Genomic DNA, 25,615 nt, shown 5'->3' with positions numbered 1-25,615 from the left:
AGAGAGAGAGAGAGAGAGAGAGAGAGAGAGAGAGGCAGAGACACAGGCAGAGGGAGAAGCAGGCTCCATGCACCGGGAGCCCGACGTGGGATTCGATCCCGGGTCTCCAGGATCGTGCCCTGGGCCAAAGGCAGGCGCCAAACCGCTGCACCACCCAGGGATCCCTCCTCATGTATTTTGAACATTAATCCCTTACGAGATATATTATTTGAAATATCTCCTCCTCTTCTCTCACTTGCCTTTTTACTTTGTTGATTGTTTTCTTTGTTGTGCAGAAATTTTTAAAGTTTGATATAGCCCCTTATCTGGTTTGCTTTAAGTTAATTTTTCTTTACTTATTTTTCTTCAAGTATTTGGTAAGAATTCTCCAATGAAGTCATCAGAACCTGGGCTTTTCAGAACAATTTCTATCTCCTTATTAGTTATAGATTTTAGTTTTTTTAATTTCTTCATGATTTGGTTATTTTTGTTTTTATGTTTAAGAAATATATTCATTTCCTCTAGGTTATACAGTTCTTTGGTATATAATTGTTCAAAGTAGTTTCTTGTGATCCTTTGTATTTCTGTTACATCGATTGTAATGTCCCCTCTTTAATTTCTGATTTTAGTTCTTTGAATCTCGTCTCTCTCTCTCTCTCTTTTTAAGTTGATCTAACCAACTGGTGGTCAATTTTGTTGATTATTTCAAAAAACTAACTGTTATATTCTTTGATTTTCATCTTGTTTTTTCTATTCTCTATTTCATTTATCTCTGCTCTAATCTTTATTATTTCCTTCCTTCTGCTAACTTTTGGCTTAGTTTTCATCTCCTTTTTCTAGTTTCTTTAAGTGTAATGTTAGACTTTTGATTTGAGATCTGTCTTCTTTATTAATGTAGGGTTTTACAATTCCATGAAGTTTTGACATAGTGATCGTACGTTTCTTGGATTTTTAAGAAAGATTTTTACATACCAGCTGAGTCATAAAGATATAGTCTATAAATTTCTTTTCCATAAAGTTTAACTTCATGCATTTATGTCTTTAACATATGTGGAGAACATTCTTGTTTATAGTTTAAGATAAAGGGTTCATGTTATTTTTCTTCATACAGTGAGCCAATATTCCCTGTACCATTTACTAAATAGTTTATCCTTTCTCTGCTGTTTTGTGATACTATCTTGATCAAGTTTCATTTTCTATTTCTATACATGGCTCTATTTCTGGACCCTTGATAATTTTTTGATAATTGACCTACTTTTCTGTTTCTAGCATGTGGCTTTGTAATATGTAATATGTAATATGTAATATGTCTAATACTTATATGGCAAGACCTCTTTTTTACTATTATTTTAGGAAATTAGCTTAGCTACTTATGAATCTTTGTTTTCCCTCATGAATTTTTCATTGTACCTGATCTTAACAACAAAAAAAAAAAACAGCTGGAATTTTTATGAATCGTTATCTTTTCTCCAAAGTTGTCTTGCCCATATACATTACATACATCCATTTATTTAGGTACTTTCTACATCTTTCAACAGTTTAAAATCTTTATTTTAAAGATCTTGTATATTATTTTTATGTTAATATTTTTAACAGCTTCACTGAAGAATAATTGATAATATTTTTAGGTTAATATTTAAAATATAGTTTTTAATAGTTTTCTTTTAAAATACTGTATATTACCAATTTTCTGTTATTTTTTTGTATAAAAAGAATTTTTTGTAAGTTGACTTTGTTTCTGGTAGCCTTAATGAACATTTTAACTTGTTCTAAATGTCTCTTGATTCTGCTGGGTTTTCTATGTAAATAAGATCATTTACATAGAAATGTAAATAAATGTCATTTGCAGATCATGCCTTACTTATTTTTTATGTTTTCCATATTGACTAAGAGTTCTGAAACCATGTTAATAAGCATTGCCTATGGTAGACATGTCTTATTTTTGAGCTTAATTAGGAATGTGTATGAAAGCTTACTACAGAATATAATACATAATGTAGGATTTTCTTTTTAGTATGGGTTTCATCAAGTTAAGGAAGAGCTCTTTTTTTCATATCTTTCTAAGAATTTTTATTTGAAATATATATTTAACCATTAATGTTTTTTTGTTTTTCTCTCCTATAGGTAATTGTCTATTTTTTTCCTTTTCTATTCATTATTATAGTGAATTATATTGAAGACTTTTCTGATGTTCAAATACCCTTTTACTCTGGTATAAACCCTATTTGAACAAGGTATTTTAAAACCATTATTGGATTTATTTAGCTAATGGAGATTTCAGATTTTCTCATGTACATTGATAAGGGAGCATGTCTTAGAATTTTCTCTTCTAATGCTTATCCTAACTTGAAATAAGGATATACCAGCCTCATTGTGTGAATGGGAGAGCTTTCCTGAGAATTATTTACTTTTTCAAAGTTTTGTAAAAATTCACTTATGAAACTATCTAGGTTTGGGGATTTTGATTTTTGTGTAAGGAGTATTTTATTACTGTGTAAATGTCTTTAATGGTTATTACCCTATATTCACACTTTCTCTTTCTTCTTGTATGAAGTTTGGTATTTTAAATTTTTCATAAATTTATTCATTGTGTTTAGGTTGCAAAATTTATTTGCCTTTAATATACTAAGGGCCATAAAATTAGCATAAGAAACGTTATAGAAATTATTATACATTATTACATTGTTATTTTAATTGCCATTGTATTTGTAGTTATATCCCTTTTTCCATTCTGTATTTGTTCACATGTATCATTTTACTTTTTCTTGATATATCTTAACAGAGGTCTGTCCTACTTTTTCAAAGAACCAACTTTTTTTTTTTTTAATTTTTTTTTTTTAATTTATTTATGATAGTCACACAGAGAGAGAGAGAGAGAGAAAGAGGCAGAGACATAGGCAGAAGGAGAAGCAGGCTCCATGCACCGGGAGCCCGACGTGGGATTCGATCCCGGGTCTCCAGGATCGCGCCCTGGGCCAAAGGCAGGCGCCAAACCGCTGCACCACCCAGGGATCCCAAAGAACCAACTTTTGGTTTTGTTAATCTTTTTCTCTCCCAATATTTTATTTTGTTTGGTGTTTATATATATATATTTTTTAATTTTTATTTTATTTTATTTATGATAGGCACACAGTGAGAGAGAGAGGCAGAGACACAGGCAGAGGGAGAAGCAGGCTCCATGCACCGGAAGCCCGACGTGGGATTCGATCCCAGGTCTCTAGGATCGCGCCCTGGGCCAAAGGCAGGCGCTAAACCGCTGCGCCACCCAGGGATCCCTGTTTGTTGTTTATATTTAATTGATACCTTTATTTTAGTTATTTCCTTTTTTTCTTTTTTTTTTGGGTGTTCTCTTATTTGTAAGTTTATGAGCTCTGGAGATGAATGCATACCTTATTATTTTTAAATATTATCTATTTTCTGATAAATACTTTTGAAGCTATAAATTTACCTCTATAGCTTCAGTTGGGTCACACAAATATTGGCATATGGTATCTTAATTGTTTAAGTATTTAAAAATTTTCTTTATTAGTTGTTCTTTAGCCAAAAGATTATTTAGGAGCATATTATTGAATTGACACACAAGATTTTATATTATCTATCATTTTGATGAAAATTTCTAATTGTATTGAGTAATGAATAGAAAATTAGTCTTTTTTTTAAAGGCTTATTTATTTATTCATGAGAGACACAGAGAATGAGAGAGAGGCAGAGACACAGACAGAGGGAGAAGCAGGCTCCTCACAGGGAGCCCGATGCGGGACTCGATCCCGGATCCTGGGATCACGACCTGGGCTGAAGGCAGGTGCCCAACCGCTGAGTTACCCAGGCATCCTTAAAATTTAGTCTTAATTAGGCTGACTAGTTGGATTTTGTTTATATATTTCTTGTGGTCTAAAACATTATAGATCAATAAAAATGTTTCATATGTGCTCAAAAAGAAATATATACTTAAACCTGTTATGGTTGGATTGTGTCTCCTCTCCCCATTCTTAAATTCCTAAGCCCCAATGAGACTGTATTTGGAATAGGGCCTTATGGAGGTAATTAAAGTTTTTTTTAAAATTTTTTAAATTTTTATTTATTTATGATAGTCACACAGAGAGAGAGAGAGAGAGGCAGAGACACAGGCAGAGGGAGAAGCAGGCTCCATGCACTGGGAGCCCGACATGGGATTCAATTCTGGGTCTCCAGGATCGCGCCCTGGGCCAAAGGCAGGCGCTAAACCACTGCGCCACCTAGGGATCCCGGTAATTAAAGTTAATTGATATCAAGTGGGCCCTAATCCAATAGGACCAGCGTTCTAATAAGATGAAGAGGTACCGGAACTTGCTCTCATGTGCTCTTTCTCCATCGTCCTCATATGGACAGAAGAAAGGCTATGTGAAGACACACCAAGAAGGTAGTTGTCTATAAACTAATAAGAGATTTTATCAGAAATCAAATTTGCTGGTACCTTAATCATGGACTTCTAGCTTCCAAAACTATTTGAAAATAAATGGCTGGTATTTAAAACATCCGGTGTGGCATTTTGTTATGGCAGCTTGAACTGACTAATATACTGCTCATTGAATATTAATCCTTTGTAAATATATTGATTTGGGTCCATTATGAGTTATTCACAACTTCTATACCTTTACTAATTGCTTTTATTGTTTATTTTATGAGTTTATTTACAGGGCGATGTCAAAATTATAAACATATTTAAATTATCCATTTGTACCAGTAGCTCTGTCAGTATTTTCTATATATGTTTGAAGCTTTTTTTATTAGACATATTTGTGTTCATGATCAATGTATATTCTTGATCTCTTTTTTCCTTTTATTAATACATAATATTTCTTTCATCTCTCATAATAATTTTTGTTTTGGTTTAAATTTTGTCTTACATTAAAATTGCTGTTGTTGCTTTTAGTTTAGACTTACCTGATATGTTTTAAAAAGGTCTCCTCATCTTTAGCTTTTTGCATTCTTTAAAAAAAATGATATCTGTTTTTGTGTAAAGTGTAAGTAATTGGTCCAGTTTCATTTTTTTGCATATGGCTGTCTAATTTTCCCAATACCATTTGTTGAAGATACTGTCATTTTCCATTGGATATTCTTTCCTGCTTTGTTAAAGATTAGTTTACCATACGTATAGTTGTGGGTCCATTTCTGAGTTCTCTATTCTGTTCCATTGACCTATGTTTGCTTTTGTGCCAGGACCATACTGTCTTGATGATTACAGCTTTATAATACAGCTGTAAGCTTGGAATTTTGATGCCTCCAGCTTTGGTTTTCTTTTTCAACATTACTTTGGCTATTTGGGGTCTTTCCTGGTTTCATACAAATTTTAGAATTGTTTGTTCCAGCTCTGTGAAAAATCCTGGTGTTATTTTGATAGGGTTTGCATTGAATGTGTAGATTTCTCTGGGTAGCAGAGACATTTCAATATTTGTTCTTCCAAACCATGAACATGGAATGTTTTCCATTTCTTTGTATCATCTTCAATTACTTTCATAGGTGTTCTGTAGTTTTGAGAGTACAGATCTTTTACCTCTTTGGTTAGGTTTATTCCTAACTATCTTATGATTTTTGGTGCAATTGTAAATAGGATTAATTCCTTGATTTCTCTTCCTATTGCTTCATTGTTGGTGTATAGAAATGCAACAGACTTCTGTGCATTCACTTTATATCCTGCAACTTTGCTGAATTGCTGTATGAGTTCTAGCAATTTTTTGGTGGTCTTTCAGGTTTTCTACATAGAGTATCATTTTGTCTGCAAAGAGTGAAAGTTTGATTTCCTCTTGGCCAATTTAGATGCCTTTCTCTGATTGCTGGGGATAGGACTTCCAAGTACTATGTTGAACAACAGTGGTGAGAGTAGACATCCCTATCATGTTCCTGACCTTAGGGGAAAAGCTCTCAGGTTTCCTTCACTGAGGATGATGTTTGCTGTGGGTCTTTTGTATATGGCTGTTAAGATGTTGAGATATGTTCCCTCTATCCCTACTTTGTTGAGTGTTCTTATCAAGAAAGGGTGCTATATTTTGTCAAATGCTTTTTCTACATCTATTAAGAGGATCATATGGCTCTTATCCTTTCTTTTATTAATGTGATATATCATGTTGATTGATTTGTGAATGTTGAACCGCCCTTGCATCCCAGAAATAGATCCCTCTTGATCATGATGAATAATCCTTTTAATGTACTGTTGGATCTGATTAGCTAGCATGAAAGACCTAAATGTGAGACTGGAATCCATCAAAGTCCTAGAGGAGAACATAGGCAACAACCTCCTTGACCTTGGCCACAGCAAATTCTTGCTAGACATGTCTCCAGAGATAAGGGAAAGAAAAGCAAAAATGAACTATTGAGACTTCATCAGGGTAAAAGGTTTTGCACAGCAAAGGAGACAGTCAACAAAACTAAAAGGCAACCCACAAATGGGAGAAGGTGTTTGCAAATGACAGATAAAGGGCTAGTACCCAAAATCTATAAAGAACTTACCAAAATCAACACCCCCAAAATAAAAAATTCAGTCAAGAAATGGGCAGAAGATGTGAACAGACATTTTTTCAAAGAAAACATACAAATGGCCAACAGACACATAAAAAATGCTACACATCACTCATCATTAGGGAAATACAAATCAAAACCACAGTAAGATACCACCTCACACTGATCAGAATGGCTAAAATTAACAACTCAGCAAATGATAGATGTTGGTGAGGATATGAAGAAAAATAAACCCTCTTGTTGGTTGAAATGCAAGCTGGTGCAGTCACTCTGAAAAACACTATGGAGGTTCCCCAAAACGTGAATATAGAGCTATTCTATCACCCAGCAATTGCAACTAATAGGTATTTATCCAAAGAATACAAACACAGTGATTCAAAGGAGCAATGCACCCCAATATTTATAGCAGCAATGTCCACACTATGGAAAAAGCCCAGATGTCCATTGACAGATGAATGGATATAAAGGAGATCATTTTATATATGATATATAAATAATGGAATATTAGCCATCAAAAAATAATGAAATCTTGCCATTTACAATGACATGGATGGAACTAGAGGGTATTGTGCTAAGCAAAATAAGTCAGCCAGAGAAGGACAAATACCATATGATTTCAGTCATTGTGGAATTTAAAAAACAAAACAGATGAACATAGGGGAAGGGAGGGAAAAATAAAATAGGATAAAAACAGATATAAAAATACCCAGGTAGACGCTACGGGTAGTTTAGGTAGGATCATGCTCTGCGCGCTGCTTGGTGATCTGATTTACTCAACACGTACTCCCCGCAGTCTGCGATGATCACCTTCTGCTGCGGCTTCCTGTCCTTGCTGCCCTAGGCCTCTATCTGCCGCAGGACATCCAGGCCTTCCGTGACCTCCCCGAACACCACGTGCTTGCCATCCAGCCAATCCATCTTGTCACACGTCAGGAAGAACTGGGAGCCATTGGTGTTGGGGCCAGAGCTGGCCATGGAGAGCAGGCCTGCTGTCAGGGCAACAACGTCTAAACGCAGCAGCATGTGGATGCGGCCGCCGGCTTGTTCCCAATCTTGATGTCCTTGTACACCTGAGGATTTGACCAGGCCTTTTTGGCAGCGGCCTCTCCCTGCAGACCCCAGTTCAGAGGCAAACCATAGGAGACTCTTAACTACAGAAAACAAACTGAGGATTGCTGGAGGTGAGGTGAGTGGATGGATGAATTCGGATGGGCATTAAGGCACTTCATGTAATGAGCACTGGGTGTTATATATACAATTGGTGAATCACTATATTCTACCTCTGAAACTAATAATACACCACATGTTAACTAACTTTAAAAAAATGAAAATGGCATTTGATGACAACATATTGATAAATATATAATAAAATGTAGTCTGATAATCTCTCTTTTGGTTTGTGAGGTTAACCTTATTTACATTTGTATTTTTATTCCATTAGAACACCTTTCTGACATGTTTTTTTTTCCTATTTGCGTTATTAATAGTAGGTTTCTTTTTTGCTTCTTCCTTGTGTTCCATTGGATAGATTTAATCTCCTTTTGCTGATTTGAAATCCTCCATTTTATTTTTATTTTCTAGTGATTATGCCTAATATATTAAGGTCCAGTTTTTTTTATTTTTATTTTTTTAAGATTATTTATTTATTTATTCATGAGAGACAGAGGCAGAGGAAAAGCAGGCTCATCGCAGGGAGCCTGATGTGGGACTCAATCCCTGGACCCGTGATCACACCCTAAGCCAAAGGCAGATGCTCAACCGCTGAGCCACCTAGGCATCCCTAGATCCATTTTATTTTTACTTTGTCTTTTCAAAGACTTGAAATTATCAATATCCATATGACTCTTTTTCCAGGATGTATAGTCCTTTAGCATACTTACCTCTTCTATTGTTCTCTGTAACTTTTCCCATTCCACTTCTGTGGTGGTGGTACCCAGAGTTTTGGTTCTATATTGTTTTAAATATGCTTTCATGTTTTTGTCTCTTAAAAAACTCTAAACTTTATTAAATTATTATTCATCTATTTTCCAAATATCTTATAGTGCCTTATGCTTCATAATTTATTTCTCTTCTTTTTGGAATACTTCCAAGAAAGCTTCCAAAAAGCCTTGTGTAAAAAATGTCTTGAGGCCTGGTATGTATGAGATTATCTTGATTTCAATCTTACATTTAAATGATAGTTTGACTAAATATACACTTTTAGGATTAAAATTATTTTCTTTAAACATTTTGAGGAAACAATTCCATATCATTATCTTTATAATGTAGCTGGTGAATCAGTCAAGCTGATTATTTTTCCTTTAAACTTGACTTATTTCTTCAGATGGCTTGGATTATTGCTTTCTTCTTTTTCTTTTTCTTGTTCTTCTTTCTAAAAATTACCTTATTGAGATATGATTGCTATGTAAAAAGACGTACACATTTAATATATACAACATAAAAATATATATATATATACAACATGAGTTTGGAAATAAGTATACGTTCAAGAAACCATTATCATAGCCTATGCCATAAACATATTCATCACCTCAAAACTTCCTCCTACTCTCTTTTTTTATGATTATTATTATACTGCTTTCTATAGAAGATTTTTCTCTTTTGACTTCCATCGATATTTCCTTTATGGTCCGGAGGGGGAGAGGCAGAGGAATTTTAGTTCACTTGCAACTGTTATCCGCTGTTCTTGTCTTGTTCTTCTATTTTTAAAAATTATTTGCTTGAGAGAGACAAAGTGTGAGCAGGATTGGAGGGAGAAGGAGGAGAGGGAGAAGCGGTTTCCCTGCTGAGCAGGGAGCCTGACTCAGGGCTCAATCCCAGGACCCTGAAATCATGATCTGAGCCAAAGGCAGATGTTTAACCAACTGAGCCACCCAGGCACCCCCAAAGGACTATTTTAATGTTTCCCCTGTGGTGTTCGGCTGATACTGTGGTTTTTCTATCCCAGTGTGACAACAGGTAGGTTAAGGTGGCAGCAAGTAAAAAACAACAACAACAACAACAACAAAAAACTAGAAAAATTTCCCTGAACCTATATCTACATTGTATGCTAAGCTTTCTGCCCAAGCAATTGTTTGTCCCCTATGCTACACCCAAGTTTGTAATTGCTCCCAGGCTCTACAGGGGCTCCTCACAGGCTTTCCTTTATTTCTTCAGATGCACTTTATTTCTGTGGCATCAACAGTTGGTTGGGGCAGGGAACCAATAAATTGTAGGAGTTTGCCATCTTGCAGGAACCCTGAGCATTTCTTTTTTATAATTAAATGGCTAAGAAATACATAAAGTGGGGCTAAAGCCATTCTATTCGAATATTAAAGGCAAAAAGATATCAGAATTTTGAAGGTCTAGTGTTAAATCTACTTGAGAAAGTCATTACCTTTTCAATTGTGTAGCTTTGGGGGGAAAAGTACATAGAACTATGTAGGAGAAAGATACACAAACCTTATTAGCCTGGTCAGACAAATCAAGCAGTGTGATTGATCAATTGTATGGCAAATGTCATAGTCAGATACCCTCAATCTGGTACTTGGTGACCATTTAAATGAAGAGATGAGGAAGAGAAAGGTTAAGAATGAAATTTCTAATCCAGATGACAGAAGTGATTGGGTCACAGCCATTAACTGAGATTTTAAATATAGGAAGAAGAAGGTAATATATATGTAATCCACACAAAAAAGAATAAGACTGCCATGGTGACAGCAGAGTTATCTGGAACATTAAGAAAAATGAATTTAAGAGTGGTTTGGTAGAGATGTTTTGCTGCTAATGAAATGAAACTATGACCAAAAAATCCCAATAAAATTTTTTAAACACTTGACAACTATTGTGCCAAATTGTCTAATTTATAATTGAAAATAATTCAGAAAATCTGGTACTGTTTTGATAAATTGGTATTAACATGCTTTTAGTTTTGCTTTGATTTTTTTAATTTCAAGTTTTTGTTTAAATTCTAGTTAGCTAACGTATATGGTGAAATTGGTTTCAGGGGTAGAATTTAGTGAATCATCACTTACATATAATACCCAGTGCTCATCATAAGTGCCCTCCTTACTACCCATCACCCATTTGGTACAAAAACTACAAACTCAGTTTCAAGGATGTATGTTGAACAATTTCAGACTAGAATTGTTTACAGCAATATTAACTTTTGTGTATAGTTTCCATTTGACGTTATAAATCTCATTGCTAAATCTCCACTTTACATGGGATGAATCACTTGGAATTCATTCCAGATGTGTGACCTCAGAGATTCTCAGTTAGTTAGAACTATGAAACCGATGGGATTTCCAGTCTCTTTTGGAGTTTTAGTTCTAGTGAGCATTCTCCTCAAACATTATAGGAGACAGGTTTTTTTTTTTTTTCCCTCTAGTTTGGATGTGTGGTATAATTTGCCAGGTTGGAAAGTTTTACTGATAAGTTAAAACATTTTTACAAAGTGGTCCAATTAAAATGTACATATAATACACATCATATATAACATTCTATTCATGCTTTCCTAATGGCAGACAAATGCATTAGCTGAGAATGAACATAAACATACAGGCATGTTATCATGATATTGAAACAGTGGGTTCATTACAAAATGTTTTATGGAAATGTATTTGTTTCAAATATGGTATAGCTATAATGAGAAAAGTTTTTCTGTCAAAATGCTTTTTGTGGCATTTATCTGAAGGGCAGCTAGGGAGGAGTCCCAGAGAAATCTGAATCTATATTCTAGGTTGACTCTTGGAGTGTTACATCTCTCTTAGGGAACACCTTGAAGCACTTTTGTTTCTCTCAATTTTTTGTTGTGGACTTAAACATCTAATTGTGATACTAAAAAAAAAAAAGTTGATTCCATGATTTAATGAAAATCTTCCTGATCTTGAGTTCACGGATTCTTTCTTTGGCATCAAGAATATGTCCATGATTATTCTAATTCATGATTATCAATACCTAAATCTAACTGTCCTTGGTCTATTGTATTTTTCTGTGACATATTCCATGCAGTTTTGCTGTGGGCCTCATCAAGTCAATTACCTGGACTACCACTCTCCTTTCACATGATTTATTTATAGCTGATGAGTCCTTTTCTAGTTGCCACATCTTCCCTTACAGCCTTCCTCAATCCTGACAGCTCTGTTTCTCCTTACTTTCTGACCACTTATTTTATATAATGTCTTTTTGGCATTGTATTATATACAAACTTATTTTATATTTTGAATTATTTCATGTATATAAATCTTATTGACTAGAATGGTATAATTCCTTGAGGGTAAAAATATGAATTATAATTTTTAAAATTAACACCTGCTTTTCTTTTTTTTTCTTTAAAGATTTTATTTATTCATTCATGAGATAGAGAGAGGCAGAGACACAGGCAGAGGGAGAAGCAGGCTCCATGCAGGGAGCCCGACATGGGACTCAATCCCGGGTCTCCAGGATCCCACCCTGGGCTGAAGGCAGCGCCAAACCACTGAGCCACCGGGGCTGCCCAACACCTGCTTTTCTTTAAACACTGCTAGGAATCTAGGAGGTGCAACATTAGTTTGCATTTTAGTGGTCTAATTGAATTTTGTTGGCTAATTTCAACTCCACCATAAACTGTGATTTTTGAATGGACTTTATTTTTTTTTTGTAAGTTTTACTTATTTAAGTAATTTCTGCACCCCCATGTGGGGCTTGAACTCATGACCCTGAGATCAAGAGTCATACACTTCACTGACTGAGCCAGCTAGATGCCCCCTGAATGAGATTTTAAATTGAATTTATTTTATATAGATATAGTATAGGTATAGTCTTTCACTTATTTATCAATTTTGATCATTAGTCTTTTCCATTTTTTTCTTTAAGAATTTTAATTGATTTTTAGAGGTGATGAAGTGGTGTGGTATGAATCCCATCTTTTAGGAATCTTCTTAGACGTCACCTTTCTGAATCTTACCCATTCTTAATCCACTGCTCTAAGCTTTCTCTTCAGTGCTTCTTTTTCTTTTATTTTCTCTCATAACCTCACATATAGGAAGTACTAACTGACATTATAAGTCTTAGCTGTCTGTTTCCTCTACCATACTCTGAATTTATTGAGGACAGGGATCAATGGCTTAATTTTCTATTTTTAATATATATAGTCAGTGCTTAATATATAATAGGCATGAGAATGACTCCTAAGAATGAGTCACATAAAAACCATTCTAACAAGAATCCTGTGGCATAGTTTCTATTTTATAGAAACTGAAATGCAGAGTCTAAGTGACTAATCCAAATTCACACAGCAGTAACTGCACATACAAGAATTGAATCCATAGTTCTGATTTTAGGTTCAAAGGTTTCTTATATATAGGCTATGAATGCCAGAAATGTACTTTCTTAATGAGGATCAGTCTTATTTATAGTTTTTAATTGATTTGTGATTTTGAAACCAATGAATATGTTACTTACATTTTTCTTATTCAAGGCAAATTCTTAAGGTATAAGGATAATTCAGTAATCTGTGCTCTGTAAGTTTAATGTCCCATTAACCACCTTTAGAAGCAGTTCTTTTTACTTTTGTCAGTAGGTTGGGGTGTCTGGCTTGCTCAGTCAGAAGAGTGTGTGACTCTTAATGTTCAGGTTGTGGGTTCAAGCCCCATACTGGGTGTAGGGATTACAAAATAAAAAGTGCTGTCAGTAGGTTAATTATTTCCAACTAAGAACATTTAAACTTAACCTTGTTAACTAAGTGATTTGAGGGGAGATATTTTAAAACTGAGATGCTGAGTATTGTAAATGTGCACATAGTGGTTATAATATCATTTACCCAGGTGTGAAAAAAATAATATTTTTAACTTTTTAAAAAACTCTGTTTCAATCCCTGTGATAGAACACATAGTGAATTCTGGGTAAACTTAGAATTTTTTCATTCAAAGCAAATAAGTGTACTTTTACATGATGGCATTGGGGAGCATGGCTGACCTTGGCTGTTGGCATCTATCCAGTATCTCATCTGTTGAGATAAAACTTTCTCTGTCTGCCACCTTAGCATGTTCATCCTCCTTATGATGAGGCATGATGAGCACACTCATGCACTTGGTACTCTTATCTTACCAGAAGGTCCTTTAAAGGGCCTGAAGGGCTTAGTCTCAGGGATGAAGGGAAATACAAAACTATGTAACTTCAGAACTGCAGGAGACTTGGTTGGGTGGCAACAGGCAGTATTTGCCTTCATCCACATGCTGCCAGCCAGCTTCTTTCCTCTCCATTAAGGAGGTATTTTAGAAATTGGCTTGCTTCTCCAGACACCTGCCATGAAAAGAGCAAAGGTTCTTTCTACCATCATTGCCACAAACTCCTCTGAAGCTTCTAATTTATTCTTTCCTTTTGAAGCTAACTCTGGTTTATTAGGGGTGAGGAAGAAATGCAGGGCATAGAGACTCCTGCAGGAGTCTATTCATTTCAAAATGAATGTATGATATCTAGGGATACATCTACTACAGTCATATAAATATAGTCTTGAAAACTTTGTCTGAAAAAGACAAACCCAGATTTGAATAAACGTTATCTCTTGGGAGGGAGAGAGAACAAGATTGCAGAGGACTATGACTTTATTGGTTTTATTTATTTATTTATTTATTTATTTATTTATTTATTTATTTAATTTATTTATAAAGATTTTATTTATTTATTCATGAAAGACACAGAAACATAGGCAGAGAGAGAAGCAAGCTCCATGCAGGGAGCCTGGTGTGGAACTCGATCCCAGCACTCCAGGATCATGCCATGAGTCGAAGGCAGATGCTCAACTGCTGAGCCACCCAGATGTCCCTATTAGTAATATTTAAATGCTTAATAATCTAAGTCCAATATGGCAAAAAAAATAGACTTCATGGAGTTTGGTGTACATTTTATGACTCCCTATAATTGTCCTTATGCTTGTAACATTTCATAATGAAACTATTTCTAAAATAATAAAGAAGAACTCTCATCTAGTTTGGGTGGAAAGTTACTAGTATATGAAGATACAAACCATAAAAAAAGTTGAGTAACATGAAGAGGCAATCCAGCAGCGGTCTCATGTATTACTTTGACAATAGAAGAGCACAGCTCATGAGAGTAAACTGAAAGGAATAAAATATTGCTGTTGACTTACTCGTTTATTAAATAAATTTGAATAGATATGTGGTGAATATTCCAGATATTAGGATAATTATGATGATAACTTACCAAAATAATTTTAATATTTGTTGGTAATATAGCTAATCTATTGTATTTCTTTTGGATTTTGACAGCAGCATTCTCTTTATTAGCTATGGCTTTTTACAGTGGTATGGATTTTATACAGTGACAATCATACTATCACTAATTTATTTTTAAAAAATTAGTGCACATGAGCTGTGTTGAAGTCAAGATCTGGATGGAGCAGTTTGAAATTTTCTTCAGCAATCAAGTAACTACTCCAACATTGAGTATCAGTGATCTTGAATGAGATTATACATTGATAACACAGGGATATTGTATTGAATTTGAGTCTTTATTCTCAATTATTCTATTAAATATTTGATGTTGCTGAAGAGGTGTTAATCTGTCATAATGAATTGGAATAGTAGAAGTTATTTTTTAAATTGGTTAAAGTAAAATAATTTATGGGATATTTGCACATATTAAGATTTTATATCATACATCATTCTTTTTATTTGGTTAAGTCTTATGAATAATTTCTCAATCTGAACTCACTCTCCTGTGCTTAATCGGAGTGAGTTAGGGAAGTAGGAAATATACTACTTCAATAGGAAGTTGAACAAGTTTAAATGAGTCAAAATATCCTGATTACCACTAGTAACACAGCTGATTGATGAAGATATGGCAAAAATAATGAGTCCAAGGACAGTCTCAGAGAATAATGAAAAACAGTTGCTTAAATTTACCTTCAGAATCAGGGTTATTATAATCATGTAATACATTCCAAGGCTGAATGTACATGAAGTTGCTGTCAGAATCTGCCTAAGGGTATTTCAACTCTGAGTAAGTGTAGATTTCATTTGTAGTCAAGAGTACACATATTCAGTCGGAAATAGTTTTGTCTCCCATTAATAGACCAGAGTAAAGCAAATTGATATATTCCCAGTGCAATAATATGCATTTTTTTCATAGGTTCTTCTGAAGTACAATATGGTGGTAACCACTTAATTTCTTAAGTGTCTAGAGCTGTCAGACCGGTTTTACCTTATGTGGTACTGCCTGACTAGCTGTATGGAGAACGATCTCCAGGCTGGTTCTGCCTTACAGGAAAAGGTGCAAGAAACAAGTGGTTAGTACCTACCTTGTGGCAGGGGTAGAGTGGCAGCTTGTCCCATCTGGCCTCTTGGTACTAACAGAGGTGGCACACAGGTTCACATCTTTTAATTTTGATATAATTTTGTAGATAAACTGCAATGAAACAATGGGGTATGGCAGAATTATTTTGAGGAATGGATAACTTCAGTATTTTACTAATTAAAATAATAAACAGGGATCCCTGGGTGGCGCAGCGGTTTGGCGCCTGCCTTTGGCCCAGGGCGCGATCCTGGAGACCCGGGATCGAATCCCACGTCAGGCTCCTGGTGCATGGAGCCTGCTTCTCCCTCTGCCTGTGTCTCTGCCTCTCTCTCTTTCTCTCTCTGTATGACTATCATAAATAAATTTAAAAAAATTAAAAAAAAATAATAAACAAAATATTATTTTCTTTACCCGTTATTAAAGGGTTGCTTACTTATCCCTCTGGGCTGAGCACAAATGTTGTCATTGTCATGAAATCTTTCTTGACACCCTCACTGAATTGTGATCTTTTCTGAAATGGATTACTGTAGCAGCAATTAATTTGTACCCTTTGGTGATACTTCACATATTCTATTTGTATTAATTGTGCATATGCCCTTCTTCCCAATTACTTTGCAATGGTAATACTTTCTGGTATCTGCATAGTTTTGATAGCTTTAAAAGTGTACTTTTTAGAAAATTTATTCACATTATCTTACTAATTCTCACATATACTTTATGATTCAATAAATTATCCTCAGTTTATTGACATGAAGGATGTAAGGTGGTACAAGGGCCAGCATGAGAAGACAGATTCTAGCTTCTACTTTGTTGTGTCTGTTTTGTGATCCATGAATAGGCCCCCTTACACATGTGACATTTTAGCTTTCTCTTCTGGAAAGTATGTAAGGTGGATGCAGGGCTGTGAGAGTCCATTGCCATATAACAGATTTTATAATTTTCAAAATACCAATAAAATGGTACTAATTTACTACCATTGAGAGATTGTAATCTCCTCAGGGTTAGGAACTGTGTCCCTTTTTCATCTTTACATTTTCTAAATGCTTAACATTGTACCTAATGTATAGTAGGTGTTCAGTAAATGTTGGTTGAGTGGATAAATAGGACAGGAATCTGCAGACTTTTTCTGCAAAGGGACAGATAATAAATGTTTTAGGCTCTGGACCATATGGTCTTTGTTGCAACTATTTAATGCTGCCCTTGCTGTGCAGAAGCAGCCACTGACAATATCTGAAAATATAAGCATGGGCGTGTCCCAATAAAATTATTTATGAACACTGAAATTTAAATTTAATGTAATTTTTCACATGTCATGAACTCTTATGATTTTTCAACCATTTAAAAATATAGAAATCATTCTTAGCTCATAGGATGTACAAAAACATAATGTGTCTGATTTCATTTACAAGATGTAGTTTTTTCTAACACCTGGAATAAAATATGAATATCACTTATATTTTTAAAAATGGACTGTATTTTTTAATTTATTGCGATGATTATATGAGCATATTTTGTGTAATATTACTGGAATAGATGAGAATATTTAATCATTCACTAATAGTATGAGGATAAAAATTGTAGTTAGAGGCAAAATTGAACATGCTTTATTGGGTTAAATATGTTTATCTTTCTTGTATTATGCTATATAAATTTTCATCATGTATTATTGGATTTTTAACTCACTTCTGGACTCATTTAAAAGTATTTCGGAAGAAATTGAAAAGGAATGTATTTATTGAGGAACAATTGATGAGGCAATAAGATGATGTAAACTGCTTGGTGTTACAGAAAGTCATGAAATTGTGCAGACTTACTCACTGCAAATTTATGCTATCTAACTTCATTTGGGCTCTTAATGCTACTTGTCAATAAAGAATGCAACTTTCCTTTTTCTTTGCTTGTTAAATTCTTATTGCATTCCTCATGGCAGCTGTTTTAGATTTTCCACACTTTTCAACTTCCAATCCTATGACATCTCTCTCATTCTAAAAGATGACCCCTGCACCTCCTATACATGTCATCCAACATGAGCTCCAGCAACTCTTCTGCCCTTGTCCTCAGATGGCTCTGCTGTCACTCTTTCCCCATAACCTCTTTTTCCTCTGTATCTTCACCTCTTTTTCCCCCCTTTATATCACAGTGGAAAAATATATCTCTTCTCTTTCCATGACTAAATTGTCACTTGAGCTCTCTGTACCATTATTTTTTAACCTCTTTCAAAAATTTTTTTTCAGACAGTGATCTCCTTTATCATGTTAGTGTCTCTCTGCCTCTTTACTGGCTTTTTTAAAACTCTTTTTTCCTATAAACATTCTCAGTTTCTCCCTGTTCTTAAAAACAAGGCTCATTCACCTTTCTGCACTGCTGTAACCTGCCAGCCAAAATCTATTCCGATTGGCCAATATGCTGTTCTCACTGGGAGGTGCCTGAGCATATCACCCTTATATCTTTGCCTTAGAATGATCAAACAACAAAATCCATGTCAAAGCTATTCATCTGTTTATTTGAGCCTACTGTCGAGTTTCTTTTATGGTAAACCAATTAATGTCTTAACAGTATGGTCTGTACTCAAGGCCTTATGCTGGATGACTTACTTACTCCTTTAGTCCTTGCAGTCTGCCTTCCTTGTTCTCCATTTTTTAAAAAAGATTTTATTTATTTATTCATGAGAGACACAAGAAAGAGATGCAGAGACATAGGCAGAGGGAGGGGCAGGCTCCTCACCCAATGCAGGACTCGATCCCAGGACCTCAGGATCAATTATGACCTGAGCCAAAGGCAGGCACTCAACCATTAAGTGATCCAGACATCCCAACCTGTTCTCATTTTTTGAATCTGTTGCCAAAGACCACCAGTGAGCTTTTAGGGAATAAATACAATAATTTTTATTAATAATAATCTTCTTTTACTTCCTTTGAAGTTTTTATTCTTTGGCCTTTGGAAGTGTTCCCTTCTTATCCCAGGCTGTTCGTTCTCTGAATGTGTTAGTTACTTTTTTTCCTCCCTGTTCAAAGATTAGCATTCTCCAAAGTCACATACCAGTCCAACTATCCAACACCCTCTCATTCTCATCCTATCTTTCACCTTTAAGCTGATGGTTGTCACATCTCTCTTGCTCTCTCTTTCATATGCTCAATTCTACATTGTCAGGGGTCTGGTGGACATTTCCACCTGGATGTCATATAAGCATCTCAAATGCATCATGCCTGTGACTGAATTTAAGATCTTTTGAATGAATTATCTTTCACTCTCCTAACTCATTTCCTGATTTTTAAAAGGTAGGTTCTCTTTCTTCAGTGATGAAATCCTAGAGCCATCCACGACTCATTCTTTTTTATTATCTCCCAAAGAAAATCAATCCTTAAGTCCTAACAAATTTACCTTTGGAATATTTCTGACATCTTTTCCTTCCTCTACTTTCCCACTGCTACCACTTTATTTTTTTTAATTTTTATTTATTTATGATAGTCACAGAGAGAGAGAGAGAGAGAGAGAGAGAGGCAGAGACACAGGCAGAGGGAGAAGCAGGCTCCATGCACCAGGAGCCCGATGTGGGATTCGATCCTGGGTCTCCAGGATCGCGCCCTGGGCCAAAGGCAGGCGCCAAACCACTGCGCCACCCAGGGATCCCCCACTGCTACCACTTTAATTTAGCTCTTTGTCACATATCTTTAAGAATTGGTGGCATTCTCTTTATTGGTTTCATTTTTTATAGTTAGCCTTCTCCAGTGCATTTTGAAACCCAAATCTTTGGTTTATGTTACTTCACTACAGTTCTATTACTTTTAGCTCAATTCTAATAGCTAGCAATTATGGAGGGCTTACTATATGTCAGGTACAGTTCTAAGCAGTTTATGTGGATAGACATTAATTAATCCTCACAAGAATCTTTGTGAGTACACTGTGAGAATTGTGAAGTACACTGAGCCTTATAGAGTTCAGCAACTTATTTAAAGATTAGATAGCTTGTAAGATACAAAGGCAGGAGTTAAACTCTGGAGGTACCCTGTGTGTTGGGGGGGGGATGGGGGCAGCAACTAGGCTCTTAATTCCTATACTGTAATGCCTCCATAAATGACTGACTAAAGTTCAGACTCACTAATTTGGCTTTCAACTCTCTGATCTCCAACTTCTTTTAATTTTCAGAAATATATAACACAAAACTAGTATAATGGCTTATCTGTTCTATTCATAATTCCATATATTTGCACTGGGTTTTTGGCTCATATAGTTTTATTTATACTGTTTTCTTTAACCCCTCATTTTCCCCCTTATCCTCACCAAACTAAAAGTCTTAGGTATAAAATATCTGCATCATCTTTCAACACTTATTAAGCACTATAGGATCTACTTTACCTAGGAGTGACCCTTGTCCTCTGCTTACCAATTATATTTATTTATTTATTTATTTATTTATTTATTTATTTATTAAAAATATTCATTTATTCATGACACACAGAGAGAGGCAGAGACACAGGCAGAGGGAGAAGCAGGCTCATGCAGGGAGTCCAATGTGGGACTCGATCCCCAGACTCTGGGATCACACCCTTAGCCAAAAGCAGATGCTCAACCACTGAGCCACCCAGGCATCCCAAGTATACCTGTTTTAAATGCATTTGTAATTATAATGAATTTTGTCATTTATGTTTCACATACATTGGGTGGTATTTTGAATATTGATGTTTGTGTGTTATTCTCTATGAGACTGTAATTTTTGCATGTATTAGAATCATATTAAATAGCTGTAAAATAATTTAAATGGGTCAAATATATTTTCTGATTATCATTTTTAATTTGAATCCAAAAATTCAATTGAATAAAGAGAAACAGTAGCTTTCCCCCTAAATGCCAAATGATCTCAGATGATGTCACAGTTTCTGGTTTTTAGTTACTATTGGATCTCAAGTACTGTTACCACAAGAATGGAGATTTTCCAATAGTTGTAAACAGAAAGTACAGTGCCAGGAATCTGGCTTGAAAGTCTTGTCTCATGAAACTTTTGGTCCTAATGGTTGAGCTTTTTCATACTTCTTGCTAAATCTTTTCAAATGTGCTCATCATTTTCTATTACACCACTAGTTGGGACTCTAGAATATCAGTTCCAAAACAACAATCAAATGGATAGAAACCAAATTTTATGAGACTAAAAGACAATCTCCCTGAAAAATAGAGCTGTTAGGTTCATGGGATAATGTGGTTGCAGTGATATACACAGTTGGGTGATGAAGAAGCATCAAGCTAAAATGATGCAGGACTGTATTTCCTTCTTTTAACTACTTATTTTTTTTTCTTTTAACTACTTTAAATGCAAGTTGCTCTTTCTCTTGGAACACTGGTCTACTTCGGGGTTTACAATTCTACAACAAGATAGATTTTGACTCAGTTTTCCCCTACTATGCTTGAGGCTAGCCAAACTAAACCCTTTTTATTAGGGTCTCCTTGAAAATTCATATTGTTATCTGATTTTTTGTTGGCCATGAACTTCCTAAAATTAAATTCAGAATGATAACAAGAGCTACTAAGCTTGTCAAAGTTTAGGCTTTGACAATGCTGATACTTTTTAATGTTTTTAATACCCAGCCAAGCATTTGTATTACATCTCCTAAATGTATTTGTATTACATCTCCTAAATGCATTCTTGAATGAAATTTCTAAGTTCTTCTCCCACTTTTGAAGTAGATCAGCAAAATGGGAAAATTTTGCATTTTATGGTTTGTATGGCAGCCCAGGCACCTTGTAGATTTCAATAAATGCTTGTCAACCATGCCGTTTTAAAAAGCAAGCTGTTTAAAATGACCAAACATTTTCAGAGGTGAATGGGAGCAATCCCTTTTCTTTCTTTCTTTCTTTCTTTCTTTCTTTCTTTCTTTCTTTCTTTCTTTCTTTCTTTCTTTCTTCTTTCTTTCTTTCTTTCTTTCTTTTTTTTTTCACAAAGCAATCCCTTTTCTTATATGGGATTCAAGACCTTCTATTCTGGTGTTTAGATAATTCAGATGCTGTGTTCCATCCAAGTTGCTTTGACCTGGGTTCTGATTTTTTTCATGCTTCTTTCCCTGTTTCACTGTATTCTATTTAGGATTCTAGATTAGAAGGCATATAATATGAAAGGAAAAGTACCTATAAAGGGTTTGAAGCATTTCAGATGATGAAAAGAAGAACTTTTGGTAGAGGTGAAGGTTAGAGAAGGCTTTATAAAAAAATCAAGGCCAGGAGGAAAAAGACCTGAGCTGATAGTAATATACTCTGAAGTTACAAATCAGTGTTTGGTATAACTAGGTATTTAGTAAACTGAATAGATAATCTTCTAGGAAGATACTTTAAAGTCAAGTTTAAGGACACATAAATTACATACCTCATAAAATTTTTTTAGGTGTTAGCCATTAGTTAGTAAAACATATTTTCTGTCATTTACCAGTTTAAAAATAGTCCTTTTTTGGAGCACACACTAAAAAGATTGAAAGAAAGAAAAAGATACCTTCCATCAGTCCTTCAAACAAACTATAAGTCAACACTACATTGACTAAGAAGAACCTGCAAAGCATCTATCTCATGTGTATTTTTGCCACATCTCTCATTCAGATTGATACTTTTTTCTAGGCAGTTCAAAGAATCATAACATTCAGTCTGTGTTTTAAATTATTTACGATTGAATTTAGCCAAAATAAATGCCTTCCAAGTGAGATATGTGCAGAATTCCTCTTAAATACTTAAGAGACTCAATAGCTTACTAGATAGAACACAGTGACCAGCAAAAATAAAGGCTTTGTGTGTCTCCAGTGCTTTACATGTTCAAATTTAAATGATTTTCTAGTTATAGTCCCCTTGATGTCCAAACCTCCCTCAAGGGTCGGTGATACAGATCTGTAGGGTCATCATACTGACCTCAGAAACTACCAAGAGTAAGAGAGGACAAAGGTTGGGGATAAACTTTGTTCAAGAGAGATGACTAAACTACCTATATTTATGATTAAACTAGAGGACAATACTGTGGTCCAGAACAGAATTTTGAGCAAAATGATGAGAATCTAGGTCAGAAATGGAACAGGAGGCAAGGTCTAGTGAAGTAGTCCAGTGTAAGTCTGTGAACTGAGCTGTTATGAGTCTGAGGATGTTTCTATGGATACCTACCACATGACTTCATCTTGGTTTACAGACAAGGGGTAAGACCAGAGAAATCACTAGTGATAGACAAACTGGGCAACTGGCCCTGTGATAGCCAGCTAGTCTCTCTGAATATTGTCTCAGAATATCACCCTAATGAATTAATTTAAAACTCTCCATTATCTGGGGTGCCTGAGTGGCTCCAGTCAGTTAAGTATCTGCCTTCAGCTCAGGTCATGATCTCAGAGTCCTGAGATTGAGCCCTGTGGCTGGGCTTGCACTCAGCAGGGAGTCTACTTGACCCTCTCCCACCCTCTCCCTCTGCTGTTCCTCCTCTCTTTGCCCCTCCCTCCACCTCCACCCCCTCATGCTCTCTCAATAAATAAATAAATAAATAAATAAATAAATAAATAAATAAATAAATAAAATATTTAAAAAAACTCTATTATCTGATTTTGAAGTCCCCACCTCTGTCTTTTAAGTTACTTTAACTAAACTACTTATATAGTTCTCACCTTTTTTAGAACCTAACACTCCACCTGCCCTTTTCTGTCTGGTAACTCCTATTCATCCTTCTTTAACCAGCTCAAGCAACACATTCCAAATCAGTCCTAGGCTGGTTTGGGTAATCCTGGGTTCTTCCATAGAATCTTATGCCCAGGTGATTTTGGTGTACATAAATGATTAAGGCCATATCTCCATGGTTATCATATTTATTGTAATTATCTCTGTGTGTAACTTCCTCTATCTCAGTTGAGCACACTTTCAGTGAAGAATCAATGTTTTAATCATCATCAAATCCTTAGAATCTAGTTTAATGCTTGCAATATGGTGCATACAAGCATATATTTATTGATTCAGTTAATGAATATTGGCATTAGACTATTTCTATGAAAAAAAAACTGTACAAAATTTATTAGTTTAACCCAAAGGCATAGTATTTAAAGGCAGATGAGAGTCATTGCTTATTACAACATGTTACTTTTATGTTTAATTCTCCTGCTAAAGGCCCTTGAAAATTATGAAAACTTTGTAAACCTCATCCTAATCTTCTCTCTCTATCTACTTTCTTCCTCCACAGATTATTCCATTTTTCTCTTCTCTCTGTCCTCTAGCTCTTTCTTTTCTCTTAATTCTCTCACAGTGAGAATTTGCAGTAATATAGAATTTTTAATTAATTTTATTGGGGTATAATTTGCATAAAGTAAAATATATCTTCAGTGAGTTTTTATATATGTCTGTGGCCATCGAACCACTGCCACAATCAAGTTCGAGGACATTTCCATAAGCCCCAAATTTCCCTCATGATACTGTTTTACATTACTTGCCCCTCCCCCTCAGCCTCTGGGAAACACTGATTTGCTTTCTATTGTCATAGATTTGATTTGTCTTTTCTAGAATTTCATAAATACAATTATACACTAAGTACTCTTTATGAGTGCTTATCATAGTTTTAAGATTCATCTATGTTGTGTGTTTCAGTAGTTCATTCCTATTTATTATTGATTAGTATTCCTTTGTATGGATATACTACAGTGTGTTTATTCATTCAGTTATTTACACAGGTTGTTTTCCTGTTTCTGAGTATTATGAATAAAGCTACTCTGAACATTTGTACTTAAGTCTTTGCGTGGACATATGTTTTCATTTTTCTTAGGTAATTACCCATGAGTTGAATTACTGGGTATCTGATAAATTTAAATTTTTTATTAGAAACTGTCACACTTTTCCAAAGTGGTTGTGCCACTTACATTCCCATTAGCAATGTATGACAGTTCCAGTTTTTCCATGTCCCCATTGACACTTTATATTGTTAATTTTTATATATTCAGTCATTCTAGTAAGTTTGTAATGTGTTATCTTATGGTTATTTGTTCTGCATTTCTCTGATGTCTAATGATATGACCATCTCTTCATGTGCTTATTGGTCATTTTATACATTTTATTTTAATTTATTTTTAAAGATTTTTATTTATTTATTCATGAGAGACACAAAGAGAGAGGCAGAGACATAGGCAAAGGGAGAGGCAGACTCTCTGTGGGGAGCCTGATGCGGGACTCAATCCCAGGATCTCAGAATCACGACCTGAGTTGAAGGCAGACACTCAACCACTGGGCCGCCCAGATGCCCTCATTTTATACATTTTAAATGGCCTATTCTAATCTTTTATCTATTTAAAGTATATTTAGTTTAATAATATTATTGTGAATTATAAGAGATCTTTATATGTCAGCAATACATAATTTGTTTTTAATTTAAAACTTTTGTTTTTCTGTTTAATCAGAGTGGACAAATCCCTGATTTAATTCAACAATTCCTGTACTTTTGCTTATATCTAAGTCAAGTGCAACAATTAGCCAAGTGGAAAATCTGTCATGTGGCCAGAAACTTCTGTAAGACACTTCTTGATAATTGTCTTTTACCTTTGCAAAGGATCTGAACCTATTATAAGTATTATGTAGTAATATAATCAAGAGAAATACATCAGTCAATGAGTAGTTTACACAAGCCAGCTGTCCCACATGGCTTGAATGATTTGATAATACTCTTGTATAGCAAATAGAGAATTTGATTATAAAAAACAAGATAGCACATAAATTTGTACAGCTAAATTGGCGAACAATGTAATAGTATTGAAATATATGTAAAAATAAATGCACATAAAGCCTGGGGTAAGAATTAGCTCTCTGTCCTTTTGGAGTGCAAACTTAAGTCACTGTGATACCTCAGTCTCATCATCAATGTCTAGATATAGTATATTCT

The 25,615-nt window shown here is 34.9% G+C and overlaps 1 protein-coding gene across 1 annotated transcript in view; it reads left to right on the top strand.

Moving 5' to 3' along the window:
- LOC144296591 (uncharacterized) overlaps positions 1–25,615 on the top strand; it is a 429,705-nt gene that overhangs the window by 95,461 nt on the left and 308,629 nt on the right. The window contains exons 2-3 of the mRNA XM_077869690.1: positions 7,268–7,660; positions 25,137–25,245. Of these exons, the coding sequence (XP_077725816.1) occupies positions 7,268–7,485 (218 nt within the window). The 3' untranslated portion in view covers positions 7,486–7,660; positions 25,137–25,245. The remainder of the gene's footprint in view (positions 1–7,267; positions 7,661–25,136; positions 25,246–25,615) is intronic.

Source organism: Canis aureus, chromosome 24 (assembly GCF_053574225.1).
Source record: "Canis aureus isolate CA01 chromosome 24, VMU_Caureus_v.1.0, whole genome shotgun sequence".
NCBI lineage: Eukaryota > Metazoa > Chordata > Mammalia > Carnivora > Canidae > Canis > Canis aureus.
The sequence above is the reverse complement of the archived record's forward strand: the minus strand, read 5'-3'. Positions and strand labels throughout refer to the sequence as shown.